General features: G+C 37.7%; 1 protein-coding gene across 2 annotated transcripts in view; it reads right to left on the bottom strand.

Moving 5' to 3' along the window:
- The window catches only part of ddr2a (discoidin domain receptor tyrosine kinase 2a), a 29,198-nt gene that overhangs the window by 6,222 nt on the left and 4,072 nt on the right, over positions 1 to 18,904 (bottom strand). Inside the window, exons 2-9 of one of the 2 annotated variants that reach the window (XM_087784574.1) lie at positions 11,752 to 11,861; positions 3,331 to 3,433; positions 2,768 to 2,999; positions 2,047 to 2,194; positions 1,529 to 1,631; positions 525 to 708; positions 203 to 443; positions 68 to 127 (exon numbers count right to left, since the gene is read on the bottom strand). In XM_087784574.1, the coding sequence (XP_087640700.1) occupies positions 68 to 127; positions 203 to 443; positions 525 to 708; positions 1,529 to 1,631; positions 2,047 to 2,194; positions 2,768 to 2,999; positions 3,331 to 3,433; positions 11,752 to 11,833 (1,153 nt within the window). In that variant the 5' untranslated portion in view covers positions 11,834 to 11,861. Of the gene's footprint in view, positions 1 to 67; positions 444 to 524; positions 709 to 1,528; positions 1,632 to 2,046; positions 2,195 to 2,767; positions 3,000 to 3,330; positions 3,434 to 11,751; positions 11,862 to 18,904 lie in introns of both variants that reach the window. The other variant, XM_087784573.1, reaches the window with a different exon arrangement.

The raw sequence follows: 18,904 nt of genomic DNA, 5'->3' as shown, positions 1-18,904 counted from the left end.
TGTGTACATTGTGTAGATAGAGATCGCACAAACATAATGAATGGATTGTGCTCTTGTGTTGACTGACCTGGCAGTATGTCGGATGGAGGCTTGGGTGGAGTCAGAGTTGTGTTGTACATGGCTGTGTCTGGTGACACAAAGTAGCACATTTCAAGAGACGGTTTTTCAAAATCACTCAACAATTGACTTGTAAAGTGTGTACCTGACTGGAAGGTGATCTCGCTGAACAGCAGCCAGGCGTCTGCAAAGTAGAACTGGCACTTGATGGAACTGGCCATGTGATTGGCCAGGTTGACGGTGACAAAGCGAGCGGCGGGATCTTTCTCGTCCACCTCTGGACTGAAGAAGAGCATCGGCGTCTCCCAGTCGGAGTCAGAGTGGAAGTAACAGACCACTTGCTGGAAGACTTTGACATTCCACACGAACATGTTGTTGCAGTGAACCTGGCCACAGACAGTTCAGATTAAAGCTCAGATATCAGATGATTTGATGGGGTGCGAGGGGGGGGGGGGGGTTGCTCCTACCATCATGGTGGTGAAGTTTCTAATGCGGTCAAACTCAAACATGATCTCAACGTATCCGCTGGGGAAGCTCTCGTTTCTCCAGCCGACGTAGTCGTAACCCGGCCAGGCGTTGTAGACGTGACTCTGTGTGAAGTTGTCAAGTCCGCTCACTCCATCGGTCAGCTGACCCAGGCCTTCTGTCATGCTGGAAAACACCAGTGTTTTATTTGAATAAAAGGTCAGAAACTCATTTACCACAATAATTCTCTGTTAACGCCAAACACTTCTGTGTTGCCTCCAACACTTACAACTATACCTCTCAGAACACTCTTACTATTTAAGAAAACATCCGTAGTATCACGATAATGACATGTACTGGAGGTCGTCTAGTTACTGGTGGACTTCAAATAAGATTTAATATATGTTTGTGAATTTCATTCACGTACCTTAGAAAGTCTCCTCTAGGCCCCATGAGCAAAATGTTGAACTATATATATTAAGAAACATACATGAGTCTTCATAGACAAATGTTTTTAAATTGGCACAATTTTATCTTGTTTAACTGGTAATTCCCCAATAGTTTTGATTTAACTCTCTATTTATTTGAATAAGTCACTTAGAAACATCTCATAACTCCAAAAGGTTAAATAATAATGATAATCTGTTTTAATTTTTGTTTCATTGTTTTTAACCCCGGGACAATACAGATCCGGGACTGAGCGTGTTTTACTGTCAGTTGACCAGCTGGGGGCAGCATTGTCAAGCACGTCTTCTCCTCCACTGCAGGCACTGAACGCGTGATCTCGGTCATTTAGTTTTCCTTCCACAAGCCTATGACTGACTTTCTTCTTGAGCATTGTCCAAACAGTTATGGCATCATGAGACTTCATAGAGTCACTCGTTCCCCATCAGCTGGAGCCAAACTGCAAACCGCCACGACCCTTTCCTTTTTTTGTTTTTCTTGTCACCATGGCAACACGTGGTGGATGGAAATGTAACATAAAACAACACAAACATTCGCTCACCTGTGGATGATGGCTCCATCGTACACGGAGTCGTTGAGGTAGACAGGTAAGCCAGGCAAGTTCATCTGCTCACCGATAGGGGCGTTGTAGGACACAAGTCCGTCTGAAGATCATAGAGTTAAATGTCAGCCCTTAAAGGAATGTATATACATTTAAATAATGTACAAGAAAATAACACTATTTTTTTTTAAAATTGTAATTTCAATTCATGATTATTTTCTTATTTTAGGTCATGTCAACATATTAAGGTTATTTAATGTGTCCCTTCTTTTCTATTGGCCCATCACAATGGTCAAGGTACTTCATGTGGCCCCTGAAGAAACTAAACTTCCAACCACTTGAATTCATCAGTAATACACATTGTTGTTAAGTTGCTTCTGAGCTGTTTCATCCTTCAACATTCATCACCCATTTTTTCTTTCATGTGTTGAAATGCTGTTTGACAAAGGAAATTCTTCATGACAACGTTCTATCTCGTTTTATCTCGTCTTATCTCGTCTTATCTCGTCTTATCTCACCGAGCCACTCGCAGCCGTACAGCTCCACCCTCATGCACACGATCATGGAGTGGTCTGTGACGGGCATGAAGCGGACATAACGGGCGACGATGGGTGGCTCCAGATCCTTCAGCACAGTGTCGTAGGCGTTCCTGTTCCCCTCGATCACCTGAAGAAGAAAAAAACAACTTAAATAATAGATGACAATTTTTACTTTGTGAGAGACAGACTCGTGTTTTGATATTAACCATTATTAACCAATTGTTTGTTCATTAAAATAAAAAATAAAAAGATAGTTTTTTTCTACTGTTTTCGACCTTTTGTTGTTCCTCTTGGTGTATTTTCTTTTGATTGAAATATACCTTTGATTGAATAATAAAACAACAAATCTACCTTCATACTGTACATGGGTCTCTCTATAAGTCTATATATATAAAGATTTAGACCAAAAATATTGTTATGATTATTGCATGAATTTATGTTATATTAACAATCCTTAGCACTCAGATATCTCATACCTCCCCCAAGGAGCTCATTTAATGTGACTTCATAAAAACAAAGCAGATTATTACGTGAATAAACAACTTCTATGATTCAAGAATTGTGTTGATTCAAGTATTCATATTATTATTAACTTTGATGATATATATTATACATTTTTTGTACAGCTGATGTATTTTCAGATGAAGATGCATTTATTTCTTGTAGACTGTACGACGATCACAGTTATTATTAAGACTACCTGCTTGCCCTGTCTGTCCTTCCATGGAATCCAGCGACTCCCGTCGCGGCTGTACTTGATCTTGTACATCTGGGCGAACTCGTTCCCCATGCCGCCGGCGTTCCGACCCTGCGTGCCCACCAGCGTGATGAAATGCAGCGAGCGCAGGTCGATCTGCAGGAACTCCTTCAGGTGGTCCAGCTCCACCGAGATGTCTGGACACCAGGCGCCATCGCCCTCCTCGAAGTTCAACCTGCGACAAAGAGCGTTGCTCATTAGCAGAGAGGCAGAGAAGGGCAGGAGGAGGCAGGATGGAAAGTGTAAGTGATGCTGTGGTGGAGTCGACTCTTTACAGGCGCGTAAAAACAACACTTCAGGGAATGGCCTGCATTGTTAATCCAAGTTTAAGTGCATGATTTGGGTGAATAGTTGGCAGCAGGATCGGCAGCTTTTTGTGAGGCTGGAAACACACACGGATCCAAGTAACACAGACACACACACAATCCTACCTCTTTAGTCACCTGACCAGAAGTGTGCCTCAATAACTGTGAGTGTGTGTCTGTGTGTGTCGGTGTGGAACTCACCTGCCGTATCGAGCGGCGGTGGAGTCGGACCACTGACTGGAAGCAGAAATGTCCTCATCCTGGATCTGACCTCTCGACATGCCCAAAGGATACCGACACACACCTGACACACAGAAGAACAGCGAGATCAGTGAAGTCATATTGCGCAACATCTGGAGTCATCCTTGAAGATTTACAAAACTGTATATGTGGCTTCTTTTTTAGTGTCACTGCGATGTTGTGTACACGTTTGTACAAGTGAATCATCTTTTTTAAGTAGGAAAAGCTAGCTTACATGCTGGGTCTTCACCTCAGGAACAAAGTAGCATGCTGGGAAATGGTCATAATGTCTACAGACACCTACAAATTGGACGATTCGAAAAAAGTCTGCTTTGACCCTGCGTGCTACACTGTAGGACTACAGGATGTTGGAAGTAAAAAACACTAAACATAAATACATATGGAAAGAAATAGGGTAATTAATTAAAAATAATAATTAGTAACTTGTTTCATATCACCTGAAAATGCTTTGATTACTTGTTATTTTCCACCAATATGGCTGAATATTGCCACGTTTTTTATCACTTAAATTATTTGAATATACAAATAAAACATATACAAAGTCCTGTAAATAAACACATGAAAAAATAAGTATAAGACTTAATAGAACAATCAATGTCCCCTAAAGGGTGTGACTGATTGTCAAGCACAAGACGACTTGAAAAACAGAGAAGAGGAACTTATAGAGATGAAAAATCGGATTATTAATATTTAAAAAAGCTCTAATTATGACTGTGATCAGTGAATCTCATAGGTTTAAATCTCAATATTAAACAGCAAATCACCTGTTATATCACAGACTTATCAAAGAATATTGTAGAAACTAGCAAGTTTAGCGTGATTTTAAAATGAGCTTCACAGACAGACTCCCACATCCTCCAGACCAGCCCCGGCGAGTCGTTGGCATTGAACACTCAAACCTAAACTTAAACATCCACCAGATGCTCACTGACATTTCTGAGGCCGACCTGCCGAAATCCAAGTTTCTGTCAAGTCATGTGCGGCGCAGTGATGGATCAGCCCGGCGTGGACTGCACACTGACACACAAACACACGCTGAAAGCGGACTCCTCGCCTTCGTGTTGTGGTTTGTGTATTAAAATAATACGTCGGGTACGACCCGCAGCACTGCCAGGCCAAACAACCCACGTGAGTTAGTGTGTGGATCTTTGTTGTCGTTTGGGTCCATCACGCCCACGCAATGTGGTCAATAGAATCAATACCCCATCCACTTCCTGTTCACTCCTCTGTGCTCTGCTTGTGTGGTCTGAGCGAGCGAGTATCAAGGTTCTTGTAGCCGAGGTGGAGTCAAGGGTCTCAAAACTTTAGCCCTCCAGGCCTGAATGATAAATGAACACCCTCCATTTGATAATGTTTTCATGAATGTTTGGACAACGGTTTAAAATATAGATCATCATGTCAAATGTTATCTTTTATAAAGCTTTGATAATATAGTTAAGATGGAACAGATTTATTAGAAAAAAACATTATAAAACATTTTCCATTATACAATTTGAGAAAAAAAGGGCCGAAATTCACAGTGAAACCACATAAAAATTAAATGGATTTTTTATTATCCACTTTATATAAAAAACTTTGATGTCTTTCACCAGCCCTGTGATGCATTTTTGGGTCATTTGATCTAGCCAGTGTTGTTTTGTATACATCAGTATAGTCAATGAGTGGCATCAGACTTTAAGTATGAATTATTTTAATTGAATATTTTTATCTTGTTTTGTTTTTCGTGTATTTTTCTTTATCACGTTTAATTTCAATGCTTAATATTTTTTAAATCGAATTTTCTTCACACGTTGTAATTAACACTGAATTTATGAATGCATAAAAAATAAATAGACGGTGAAAACATAAAAGCGCTTGAAATGTGATGGTTTTTCTAATTCAAAGTCTGATTTTGATGCTGTAAAATGTGGTGTAAAGAATTTATTTTCAAAGTCTGATCATTTACCTCAATATGTCAGCATCAAGTCGTGACAAAACCTGTCACAACGAACAGTGTCGGGTCTGACTCCATTCAAATTCAAAGTGTGTTTTCATGGTTTAGGTGGTGTTTTGGTCACTATGCTGGAGGATATTCGACCCCTGAGTGACCTCCTGTAGTCATAAAAGGGTCTTTAAACGGAATCTGTCCAGACTTGAGTCTCTCAGCAAAGCCTTTGAAAAGAAGCCAGTTTAAAAATTCAATGCTGCTCTCTCACCTTCTCTTTCCCCTGCAAATCTCTCTTCCTTTTCCTCAATATTTGCTTAAAAACCTTTAATAAATGCAGCGATCTCTGAGGGTCTGGAAGTGATAGGACTGTCCCTCCACTCACTCACACCCACAGAGGCAGACACAGACTCGACCGCGAGCTCTTTCCTCCAGGTTTCTCGTTGCCAGAGTCACCGAGAGCGAGCGATTGAGGGACAAACAAAAACTCTTCCAGATGTCAGCATCTGTATAGTCGCCTCTCTGCGGTCGCTTTCATTCTGCACTCTGTAACCTCCGAAGACCGCCTGCCTGATATCAGGCATCACTAATCTATCCAGTTGCCTCAGCAGCCCTGATCTGTTCAGTGAGACGTCGACCACGTCGACGCAAACCTGCAATTATCAGCAATCATTTTGGATCCAGGATAACCAGAGCATCGTTGAGCTTGAAGGCTTTAGACAGATCAGATGACAAACTTGATCTTCATAGAGACTATTGTGTCAAACTTCTGTCAGAAACACTGTTACAAATGTGTACAGGTTATGCAGGATTATTACATGTATGTCCCATGTTAAAGGACTTTTTTTTCCCCATTTTCAAAGATAAATTACATTTTCAGTGTCTGATATTCAACATCCAATTTTTGACTGTGTGTTAAGAGTTCATCATTTGAAAGAATCATTTTTAACTTATTTTTTAATTTGAAATAATGAATAAGCAGGATGAGATGATACTTTTTTTTATTTTCAGGTACTTCCCATGTTTACAATAACAAACATCTATACTCTACAGCCTTTTCTTTTTCATGTAGTATATCTAGATGGTGTAGTAGTACTTTAAACTGTTTGCAAAAAGAACCTGATACTAAAATAGTTTTATACATGGTTTTGAATAAAAATCACAGTGAAAATTGTGAAACAATCCCTAACTAGCATTTCTTGCCTATTTTAAGGCGAAAATGAGGATTTAAAATCCTTCAATTTTTACAGATATGTTGATCCTGAGCCAATTTTATGTAGTACAAAAATATGTACGACAAGTCATAGCATCGAGGTTACCCATAGCAACAGCCGGTAAAGGGCAGAGCATGCATGAAGTAGAATGTTTTTTTTAAACCTGGCAAAACAGGATTATCACATCAAGCAACTAACTCACATTTGAACATATTTTAGGAGGAGTTTTTGAAGGGAAATAATTATCCCAAAATACTGTTATGCAAGACATACTTAGCAAAACCAAAACTAATCGATGCCAAAACACAAATAAGGAAATTACCGGTCAACATTCTGAAGAGGACAGTTAAAGGGTTTGATAGAACATTAAGAGCTGTTTTTTATTTCAATTTAAATAAATATTGTTACAGTTAATATTGTTCAATTTCTTTTTTAAGCATTTGAAATATCATACGTAGAAATGAGCTCAATGGGACAGTTGGTGGCAGTAAAGTTCCAGAACTGACTTGCACAACACACACTAGGAGCAAATAAGAAGAGCCTTCAACCTAGATTGCAACGATTTGTTATAAAGATAAAAACATTCTGCTGCTTTTTTCTTTAGCTTAGAACATTAAATGAAAACCTAATGATCTTAACATTACTTTTATTTGAGCTACAAGTCTTAAATATTGGAATTATTTAATAGAATCATGTCATAAATCAAAGTTTTTTCAGTCATTTCTCTTGAACGTTAAAGTTATATAGTTCCTCAAAACTTACTTTCGACTCAATAAAATGTGGTGGTTTCATTAATAATGTTGTTTATTGTAGTTAGGTGGTCTTCACTGAGAGAGGGGAAACTCTCCTCAAGGTAATAGATAGAAACCTGAGTCATTATCCACCTTCATGTTTGAAGAGAGACGGGTTTCTGTGTTCCACACCGGATGTTCAACCGATCGTCCACATGTTGGTTTTTGGCTTTGTTTATTTATCTACCCGACCCACTCAGAGCTGACCCTCGGGGTGAGCAGTGTGGCCGGCCGAGTGTGTTCATTTGCACTCATCCACACACACACAGACCGACACCCCCGCTAAACACACACATCCTTGGCCATCATGTTTCAAAATCTAAAAATACTACAGCAGAAAAAAAAGATGGAAAAACAAGAGCCTTGTATGTGGAGAGAGTGAACCTGGTCCTTTACCTCCTGAGCTTCTCTGGCCTCTCAGGCCTGAATGGAAGACTTGTTCTACAGTGTTTACTGTCGACTGCTGCATCCACACACACTTCCATCACATCTATAATTAGTCTTCATTATCACCGACTGTATCGTCTTCTTACATCTCACACACCTCTGACCTCTGGACCAGGTGTGTCCAAACATGTGCGATGGATGGATATCGTTTTGAATTTAAAGATAAAAAGCATATTTATAATCCTAACACAAAAGTGAGAACTTCTTCACGACAGACAGGAAACAGCTTTAACAAATTCATAAAAATGATATGTAGTTGACATTCTCTGATTGTAATAACACTGTTATTAACAGAGAACTAGGGCCACACGAGGTCTGCTGAAGGGCCTCAAATGGCCCCCAGGCAGAACTTTGGATATGGCTGCAAATTGTTGCCGTGCATTCTGTGACTTGTCGTACGAGTGGCTACAGAACTTTTCATCGTTTACCACATGTTTCAAACTCATGTCCAGGGAGCTCAAGTTGCCAAGTCATGATGTGTCGCCCACAAGAGAGTGAAACAGCAAAGCCAAAATCCCCCTGGGTGAGTGTTGATATTGTTTAATAATGTTTCAAACTCTTGTCTTGGGGCTCAAAATAAAAGGTGTCGATTTAGCATCTCAGCCGAACCATCCTCCGCAAACACAGACTTTGAAACAAACACGTCAGGATCTGGGAATCTAACCAGCAACCTCTTTGTCACAGGTATTAGCAAGAATAATGGAGCTCTTTGCCTCATTTCTTCTGCGACGTCATTGATTCACAAAACATGTCGACAAGTAAAAAAGTACAACTTGAGACGAACATTATCTGGAACTGGCCAGATATTTGAGACGATGTGGAGCCCCCTTTCGTGCTTCACGCCCCCAAAAAAAGACTTTTGAAACAATACCAGATGATAGACCTTCGCACTATTGTAAGGTATTTTGTATATCGAATTTAAAAGGCTACAGATTTCTAAATATTGAATTTAGAAAAAGTATTTTTGAGGTACTGAAGTTAGAATTACAATCTCTATGTGTAAAATGTTTTTAGAAAATATTCAATTTTTGAAATTCCATAAATAAATAAAAAAAATCAACATTTTAATATAAAATGATTAAAATTAAAATGAATGAATTACAATAAATAATAATAACTCAACAATTGAATATTCTGATGCCACTGATGTATGATAGAAAGATAATTTTCATTCATTGTGCTCTCAGATGATATAAATAAAATAAAAAAGAAACTCGGTAAAATTCCGCCAGCACATGTGCACACTTCCTTCAAAAGGGATTAAAGTTCGCCCACAGAGGGCCGCGACGGGAAAGACAGAGAGGGTAGAAATGCATTACTTGGGAATTTTGAGCAGAGGAAAGTTGGCTTCTCCGAACATCTCGGCTTCACTGGATCCAGACGTGAATGTGGAAAACTCTCTTCACAATCAGATGCTGCCTGAGTTAGCTCGGACCTGAACCTTCTTTATATTTGATCCAGCGATTCATCGGTGACATCACGCCCCAGATCTAACCGAGGTCAGGTTTTTGGTTTGTAAATCAGGAAGAATGATCGGATGTATTTAGCACTTGTATATGATTCATGAAGACAAGACACAGTGACACACACACATCTTTGCAACGGTCTTTCCTGCTGTCAGAGTGTCTGGTATGCGTTCGCCACAGACTCCAGTGGGAAAACTGGATCCACACGCTTACACGCTCACAAACAAAGAAACACAACAACCAACAGAACCATCGATAACTTCATCAGTGTTCAGACACTTTTCATCTCGAGAATTTAGGCTAAAATATTTAGTATTAAAAGCACAAAAGCCTCAAAAATACAACATGAAAATCTTTTTATTCAAAATAATTGTCTTCCATCAATTCACAGCAACAACATTTAAATTTGGTATTTGAACTTGAGAAGTTGTAGATATGTATAGAAACTGAGAAGGTCACTGATTTCTTCCATTGCAGCTGGCAGTTGTCTTTTCATGTTTTGTTGAGCAGTGAAACATTTTGAGATAAACACTCAACAATCAAAACCTCTGCTGCACGTTCCCTCGTGATAACTTGACCAGTATTTCTGCCTCGTCATCTTCATTGTCATGCAGTCTGGAGTTTCAGCCGCCCACACACACAACCACACACAACCACACACATCGAGGGTCTACGAAAAAACATATATTCAGAGACAAAAAACTCTCAAAAAGTTGCATAAAGTTATGTTGGAACCAAAATGAACAAATGAATAAGATGTTTTCAAGGAAAAAATCCAAATCAATAATGTTTTTTTAATTTACTATCTAGTCGTAGTACACAGCCTTAGATACTAAAGTGATATGTATGTAAGTATATCAGTCCCATTACAGTATTGAATGGTTCAAGTTAACATTTCAAATGTTGGTATATGTTATAGTGCCATCAGACAAAACCAACAGAGCACCGAGCTACTTGATCAAACTTTCAGCCAATCATGTGACGTGCAGACGATCATGTGACGACGCAGAAACAGTGGCGCGTCAAATCATCACGGTGGATTCCAAAGCAACTGTAAGATTTGAGCTTTTTATAATAATACTTGTTTTACAGCTCGGCGTGAATTTAAAGGGGTCTCAGTGCTCGATTGTATTAGTCTGGTAAGTTGGTGGATCTATTAAACATTTTTATAATGAATTTAACAGGCTACGAATTTAGAAATATTGAATTTAGAAATATTGAATTTAGAGAAAATATTTTTAAATTATTAGAATAAGAATATCAAACTCTACGTGTGAAAAAACATTTATTTTGAAAATACTAGATTTTTAAAAACAAACAACAATAAATTCAACCTTAAAATTATTGAAATCAACTATTTCATTAAAAAAAATTCAACCTTTTAATATAATAATTATTTAATAATTGAAAATAACATGAGATTAAAATTAAATAATTCAGCATTTGAAATGTTCAATTCAAACATTCAGTATTCTGGTGGTCGTACTTCCATACTTTGGTATTAATTTGTTACTTTATTCACTCACTCAACGTTTAGTGATTAAAAAAAAAAAACATCTTCCAGAAGGTTTACACTATTTTAATAATGTCTTCTTATTTAACCTCATGTCAATGCAGTTGAAAAGATCAGAGTGTAAATGCAACAGTGTAGAACGACACAGTAAACAAGCATCTGCTCACTGTGGGGTTGATTCCCTTCCCGGAAACTTCAAAAGTCTGCGAGTACTTTGTGGTACTTGAGCCATAGTTAAAAGATAAGAGGAGTCGACCGGCTCAGACCCACTGCTGACGATGATGGTTGGTCTCGTGGTGACCTGTCGGCTCGTGTAGCATATGAGACTCACAGTCATTGTTCGTCAAAATGTAACCAAAAATGTCCAAATGTTACGTGGTGCTGCTTTAATAGATCATACTGAAAATGAATGTCGGATCATGTCGATATCAAATTTCTTCAATAATTATTATTATTTATTTATTTTGTTTCTGCACATCGCACTTGATTTTGTTTTTTTCTTACCAAATGCAGCTAATTTGACACTAACATGAACCTTTTCTGAACTATATTCTTCACAGAAAATGAACTCAGAGACCTTCTGAAGGTGATTTTGTTTCTCCGAGCTGTAAACTCTTTGAACCTCTTCAAGTACTTTTCTGGTGCAACTATCATGAACCAGATCTCTGCGGTTATTCCACCAAAAATCCTCTTAACAACAAGGAGGACTCGGTTCAGAGACCGGAGTCAAGACCAGAAGCCAGATTCAGGTTTTTCACCGACTAATATCTGCAATTCATCAGAAAACCTAAAACCTCTCTTTGGCTTTCACCTTCACTCTGTGTCTTCCCAGAGAACTTTGATACTTAGTTTCCGCCGTGTAAAAACATAACTGCCGTTTAACTCCTGAACCAAAACTATTTCACCTCCCGATTCCCACCAAACGATCAGCGTAAGAATCCCTGCAGCAGCACCAGACCCGAGACACTCACGACACGTCGAAACTAAGGTTGACCTTGACACTGACCTGGGTTGACCTGTGATGTCACGACTCCTAAAGAAAGCAGGACGATGAAGAGAAGGAGGTGAACGTCCCTCGGGCGCTTCATCCCAAACACATGTAATGAGGGTTCCAACCTACAGGAGACAAAAACAAACATCAGATGGAAACAGAAACATCTCCAGCATCTTCTGAGACAAACACAACTCTGGGTCGAAAGGTAGGAACTCACACAGATGTCATCATCTTCATTTAGTCACCCACGTTAGGAGCTATTGAGTCATTGCTTATATAACTGAGGTTGGTTTTTATAGTTTACACCTCGTAAAAAGGCATCTTATGTAACGTCAGTGTTCACGTTAGAGACATTAGAGCAATTAGGTTTTCAAGGATTGTCCAATTAGCTCGTACGGGAAGTTAGATTTCCTCGGGTTTGAGTCACCGTGGTAGAATAACGCTGACTCATCATATTTTACATTTGAAAGAAACAAAACAATAGCGGTCGACCAGCAGACAACTGACGCCGAACCAATGATGCCACTCTCTCAATACTGAAGCACTTTCCAAATATCCATGTTTTTGTTTGTCCGTTTGTCAACCTAACAACAGTCAGGAATACATTGTTCTGTTAAATTACATTTTCTTTCTTTCGTTTGTGTGTGTGTTTGGAGGCTCAAACTGCTCCTGCTAAATGTCTCGTCAGTGTAAATAACATCAGACATAATTCACAATTTAAATATGTCTGAATTATTTTCAATATTAACTCGTTTCTTGGCTTAATAAAACAAAGTGAGTTTTAGTTTCAGAGCAAACACTGGGAGGATATTTTCTGAAGTTCGGGCTTTCCCAAATACACGTGAAGAATGAGTGCAAGAAGAGTGTGTGTGTGTGTGTGTGTGTGTTTCCTGGTCTTCATCAGCGTCCAAAGTCAACATTTCCCGGACATTTCTCCATTAAAAAAAGAACCAGTTGCGATTAGAAAGTGCAGCAGCTGTCTAGAGTTTGTCAGTTATGCATGACTGACTCTATTACTCATACTTGTCGAGTCCAGTCAAAAAAGTCATTAAACGAGACGTTTTCCAAGATGTGTCACAAGAATCATTCAGTTTTATCCATCTGGTCGACACATTAGGTTGTTTTGTGTATGGGGAAATGAGACAATTCTATCAATTGTGGAGTGGAGTTGTGTTTTTCTCTACAGTATTTTTGGATTGAAACCTTCAGTTTGATGGACTCGATGTTGATCAGACCTGTAGTGGCCGAGGGTCCAAATTCACTTCTTACATGCACAGATGAACAATATTAGGGAAGCAGGAGATTCAAGCCGAGGTCTCACTCTTTGGTGGGAGATTGTTATGTTGTTGAGTATTGTTTTGGGGATTTCGAGTGACTAAGGGACATTTTCAAGCACTACTTGGACTATCTTTTTAATCAAATTATACTTATATTTGTGTTACATCTACTACACAATCATATAAAAATAATCACATTTGATACAGCAAGAGTGTTTTTTTCGGAACTGTCTACTGTGGTCGACATCAATAAAGAGAGTGACATCATCAGCATAACTATGAAGTTGTTTAGACTCTAACATTGGCAGATACAATTCAAACTCTTATCTTCTGCCAAATTACTCGATGATTACAGCAGACTATTGTACGTAATCAATAGATAGTTGTGAACGGCGTGCAAGTCTTCGACACTTGACAAACAATCCAAAGTGAAAGAGATAAAGGAGACAAGTGTTGATCCCTATTGTTCATCATATTCTAAACTTCAACCTCACGATATAATCCACTGGGGTTGTTATTCCTAGAAGAGGTTCACATGTTCTTCTGTACACTGTTAAACACATTATCTGACTTTGTTGCAAATATGGTGAAGAGAAGAAGCGTCTTTAGGAAGAATCATAATCAAATAAAAAAGGAGAGGTGAGGAGTTCATACAAACAGATGCACAATGAGAGGAATTTGAAAGTTACAAGTAACTTCCCCAACTCAACCCTGTCAAAGACTCCAACATCTAGATGTACCTGATCAATAGATGTCCAGCGTCTTGGCAAAATAGACATTTTTCATTTCTTTGGCGTTTTTTTTTTAGTTAACTGACGCCTGAACATGTCCAACAGACGTCCTCCGGACTCAAGTGACGGCTCATGTGCAGCCAGTTCTGATCACTGACTCTTTCTCTTTAGTTTCACACATAATCTTGTTATTTTTCCTCCCATTTCTGCAGCTTCACATTTCAGCCACTTCCTCCAGAGATCCTCCACTAAGCTCACCTCCGCTGCGCTCCTAGAAACTAATGAAACACAAACAGCTGACGGCTTGTGTGTGTTTGGGAAGGAAAGACGTGTTTATATGAGGGGGGGGCGTTTATGTAAAGATGCTCTGTGTCGTGGGGCCGTGGAACCCATCTTTGGTTGGTTCTGGTGGACGCTCGTCGGACCTGGAGGTTTGTTTGCTTGTTTTAGTCCATTAAGTAAAACCTTCTACCTTCATACGCAGCATTCCACAACAACACATCTAGGTCAGTCTGTCAAGAAGTCATAAATATTCCAGCCAATGACGTCATGATGAAAAAATATAAATAACCCAGATGACTTTTGATAGAATCACACTGGGTTGCCGAATCTTTTTGAGGGGATTCGAACCAATACATTGTTCTGTGACTTTTAAAATGCATTCAAAAATAAGATAAAAGATTAACGCATTCATTCTTGAGCTTTTTTAATTTATTGAGTCTAGATTGATTTCAGTTAGTTGGGACTGGAAGTGAGGAACAACCTGAAAAGACACACACAAATAAACACACACATGCACAAAAATACATGCACACACGCACACATGTACATACACACTAAGACTGTAGGGATGCATTATTCTCAACTATTTGATACACTTGCTTAATTTTTCAGAGGGATTTCAGATTACACTGTATTTAAGTGATCTTGTTCAACTCTCTAGTTGCTGGAGTCAGTGGTATAGTATCCTCTGGTCCTCAGTCATCACCTGGTTCTCGTTGGATTTATTTGCTCCTTTAGCTGCAAAGGACGTAAGGATTGCTTCCATCTAGCAGCTAGAAGTTTATTTGAAACACCGAAATGGACAAACACAATGAATATTTAAATATTAATTCTAAATCAATAAAAATTGATGGTATTGTATTTTACACATACTTTATTTATATATAAACTTGAAACTTATACAAATACAGACTTCGAAAATATGATTTTAAAACCCCACAATTTTATTTTACATCAGTACAATGTTGTTAAATATCAATACAGTATTGGAAAAAAGATAAATCACAATATACAAGTGTATCCATTTTTCTCACACACACACTCAAACACACTCATATAGAGAAGTACAATTTAAAGTAAACAAAAAACTTCTAGATGTGCTCTGGGAGGAAACTGGAGTGATCAGTGGAATACAAGGTTGCACAGGATACAACTCAATTGACATAGAGGAGTTTAGTTTGATCTTTTTTATAGGCAAAGTGGAAATATTTTTACAGTTTTTAAATTTTCATGGCTGAAGGTTTCAAATGTGCTAGCCATTTATTTTATCTTATTTTTCAATCTTAAGATATGTTTTGCCACAAATTAAAGTTTCTGAAGCTTCCCAAGAATAAGAAGAGAATCACTGATGAGAATGAATCAGTTTCACTCAAAATAAATATGTTTACATATGAAGTGTCGATAATAAAAACAACAACAAGCCTAACTTGATTGATTTATTTAAATCACCTGATTTGACTCAATTTAATGAGAAAAAGATTTTGAATGTTTGGTCTAATGTTTAAGTTTCTCAAATTTATATCTGTACAAGTGTGTTTTCATTAAGGATGAATAGTAACTTATACTTAAGGTCAATGTTTCTACGGGCTGATCGATCACATCTCATATTCTGGAAAAGAAAACATGTAACAGATGGTGTGTGTACATGTGTCTTCACACACAGTCGATCGTGTGTGTCTGCAGTTGTGTTGACTTTCCTTTAAATTCCCTGATGATGGAGCAGCTGATGTTTAGGACGCTCCATATATCAAACTTCTCTAAAAAGCTTTCAGTGAGAGAGAAAAATAAACTCAAACACGTATAAAGTGGTGATTAGAAGGTTTGGCAGAATTCTCAGGAATCTAAGATAAACATAGTTTGAAAAGCAAACGTGAGAAATTAATGTGTTTCCTTCAGTAACAGCTCATCTTTCATGATGACATTTGTTTTAAGAGTTACAGGAGATCTCAAAGTAACATAAACTGGAACGATTCAACCAAACATATCTGCTATAAAGGTGCAGAGAAAACCTCTTAAAATCGATGTAGTTGTTCCTTATTTAACAAGCAAAACAACAGTCTCTCTGTAATCTACTTAAGTCCAAAGAATTCCTTGTTCTGGAATGAATGAGTGGACGTGGATTCCTTTGGTGAATATTTAAGGAGGTGGTGAAGGACATGAACCCCCGTCAGAAAAGAGTACAAAAGACATACTGTTCTTCTTTTCTTGAGCAGAAGTCGGCGAGCTGTTCCTGCTGCTGATGATACTAACAGGTATGTCTCTGCGCCACAGAGAGAGGTCAGTGCACCACGAGTCCTGCACCTCCACTTGAGTCAACATGGAGGTTCGACTGACGCCGTTCCAGCTGCTCAGCCATCACAAACACACACAGCAGGTCAGAAAATACTCTATAGTTAACAAAAAACATGGATTAAGTATGAAGCCAATATCATTCTCAGTGGAATAGAACATTATAAATAAGCAGTAGAAACATTTGGAATGTTTCTCGTTTTTTAACAGCTTGAAATGTTTTGATGACAGTTGATAACAGTTTGACTAGAGTTTAAAAATAGTTTAATTCAAGTATTAATGATCTTATTACAATTTAAAAATGATCTGAGTTTCAGTTTAAAACTGTTGCATTCACAGTTGAAATTGTACTTTAATAGTTGAAAATTGTTTGATCATAGTTTAAAAAAATATTTACATAATTGTCTGATTACAGTTAAAAATTGTTTGATTAAAGTACAAAAGTGTTAAATATTCTTGATTTCAGTTGAAAAAAGTATAATTCACAGTTCAAATCATATGTTTATAGTTAGCAATTGTTTGATAAAAGCTGGATTTTTTAATTATAGTTAAAACTTGTTCGATAACAGTTGAAATTGTTTGATAACAGTTGAAAATGTTTGATAACAGTTGAAAGTGTATGATTACAGTGAATAATTGTTTTATTACAGTTGAATAGAGTTTGATTACAGAGTTTGAAAACATAGTCTGAATAAAGTTTAAAATTGCTTGAGTAAAGGTTAAAATAGTTTTATTCCAATTAATAATTGTTGTCATTAAAGTTTATAATTGTGGATTAAAGCGTATGATGTGTATAAAGTGTATGGGGTATGCAAAACAAAAAATGTGTGTTTACAATTTTATAAAATGTACAAATATACTGTAAAAGTTGAGATTTAAATACATGTAAAAAATGTTCAGGGGTTTCAAATGTGTTGAGTGCATGCAGGATACTTCTGTTTCCCTTTCTGTAAACATTGTTAATTTTTTGCAAAAGCCGAATCGCTGCCTGCCAAACTCATCATCACTTGCATCCAAACCCTTGACAGCTCGAACACACCGACACAAAAACAGCTGCTCTGATGAGTTTGAGTTGAAAAACCGAGCTGATGTTTCCAGAAACCTCGCCAGGGCCCTATAGCTATAAACATCCCATATACGCAACTTTGTCTTTATGTGCCATTGCAGTACACATACTCTCCATACGCTGCACAGCAAAACCCTCCACATGTGTTCTCTATTAAATCCTTCTTCTCCCCGCTGGCTTGAACGTGGCGACACAGATATTTAATTTTTACAAGAATGCATTTAATCAGAATCATACTCTCCACGCAGAGAAAAATAACTTTGATTAAAGTCAAAAACACAAGAGCGTGAATGAAGGGAGAATCTTCTTACATCTGTTACATTTCTCACCCTTAGAATCTCCTCTGTTGCTAATGTTCTATTTGGCCGAGGTCCAGACCAGACCTCCCCCCACAGGACCCACGGAACATTAGTTGCTCATATATGAAGAGTTATTGTGAGATTTGTGACGGTAGTGGCGAGAGATTGGAAACCAGCTGCCACATGCAAAAAAAAGTATAATTTAAAAGTTTAAATGTTGGATTTAAATGTACAAGTCCAAATGTAAATGGTGTATCATCACACTAAGAAGATTTTTCGATGCTTTAATCTGTCTTTTTTCAAAAAATTCTTACTAAAAGCCCCTATCCATGAGATTAGGAACCGTGTTTCTGGCTCCACTTAGTGTTGGTACAGAGTAACTGCATTGTTGTTGATTCTCCTGGTTTAAAATTAAAATGTCTGTCAGTATTTTAAAGAACATTGTTAAAATAATAGCCAGGGAGGACTACTTCATGAGTTGTGACTGTTCAAAATTCAAAAACCAAACATTCCAAATATATAATAAAAAAAAGGTCTAAATGTTACATGTCGCTGCTTTAACAAGGAACAGATACATGTGGACGATGTTCTCGATTACCATCTGGATCCATGAATCATTTGAAGGCTCTCGTGTGCAATTTTTGAAAAGGGGGTTCTGGAACACTGAGTTGATAATCAACAATGATATTTCAAATGCTTGAAAAGGCATCAAATGTTAGAATGAAAAGAAAAAAGGAAACAATTATTATTATTATACAATATATATATATACATATATAATGTACATTAATACAATATATTAGTATACTGTATTGATTAATGCTTAACAATTATATTGAATAAAAATATGTGGGTGTAAATAGGTGTCTTGGCAGAGGTCTGTGCTCTCAGAGTGCTTTTGAAAATCTTGAGAAAACCACTGAGGTTTGCTCAAGACTGTCTTGCTCGTCTCATGACTTTGAAAAAGTCCCTTTTAGTGGATGTTTGTTACACATTGTTTATCAATAAGCAGGATATGTTTACTCCGACCAGCAAATATTTGCAGTTCACAGAAAGATACAGAAGATTTGAGGAGGAAAAACTGAACCTCATCTTACAAATAATCATTTTTTTCTTCCTCTAAAATATTGTGTTACAGTGTGTAAGGGGAGTTGCCTAAAAACTGAATCAGTCTTGATTGAATAACCAGGCCCTGAACTCAACACACTGACACTCTGTGAA

This window comes from Callionymus lyra, chromosome 2, assembly GCF_982586985.1.
Source record: "Callionymus lyra chromosome 2, fCalLyr1.hap1.1, whole genome shotgun sequence".
Lineage (NCBI taxonomy): Eukaryota > Metazoa > Chordata > Actinopteri > Syngnathiformes > Callionymidae > Callionymus > Callionymus lyra.
Note: the sequence above shows the minus strand (reverse complement) of the source record. Positions and strands in the feature narration are given on the sequence as shown.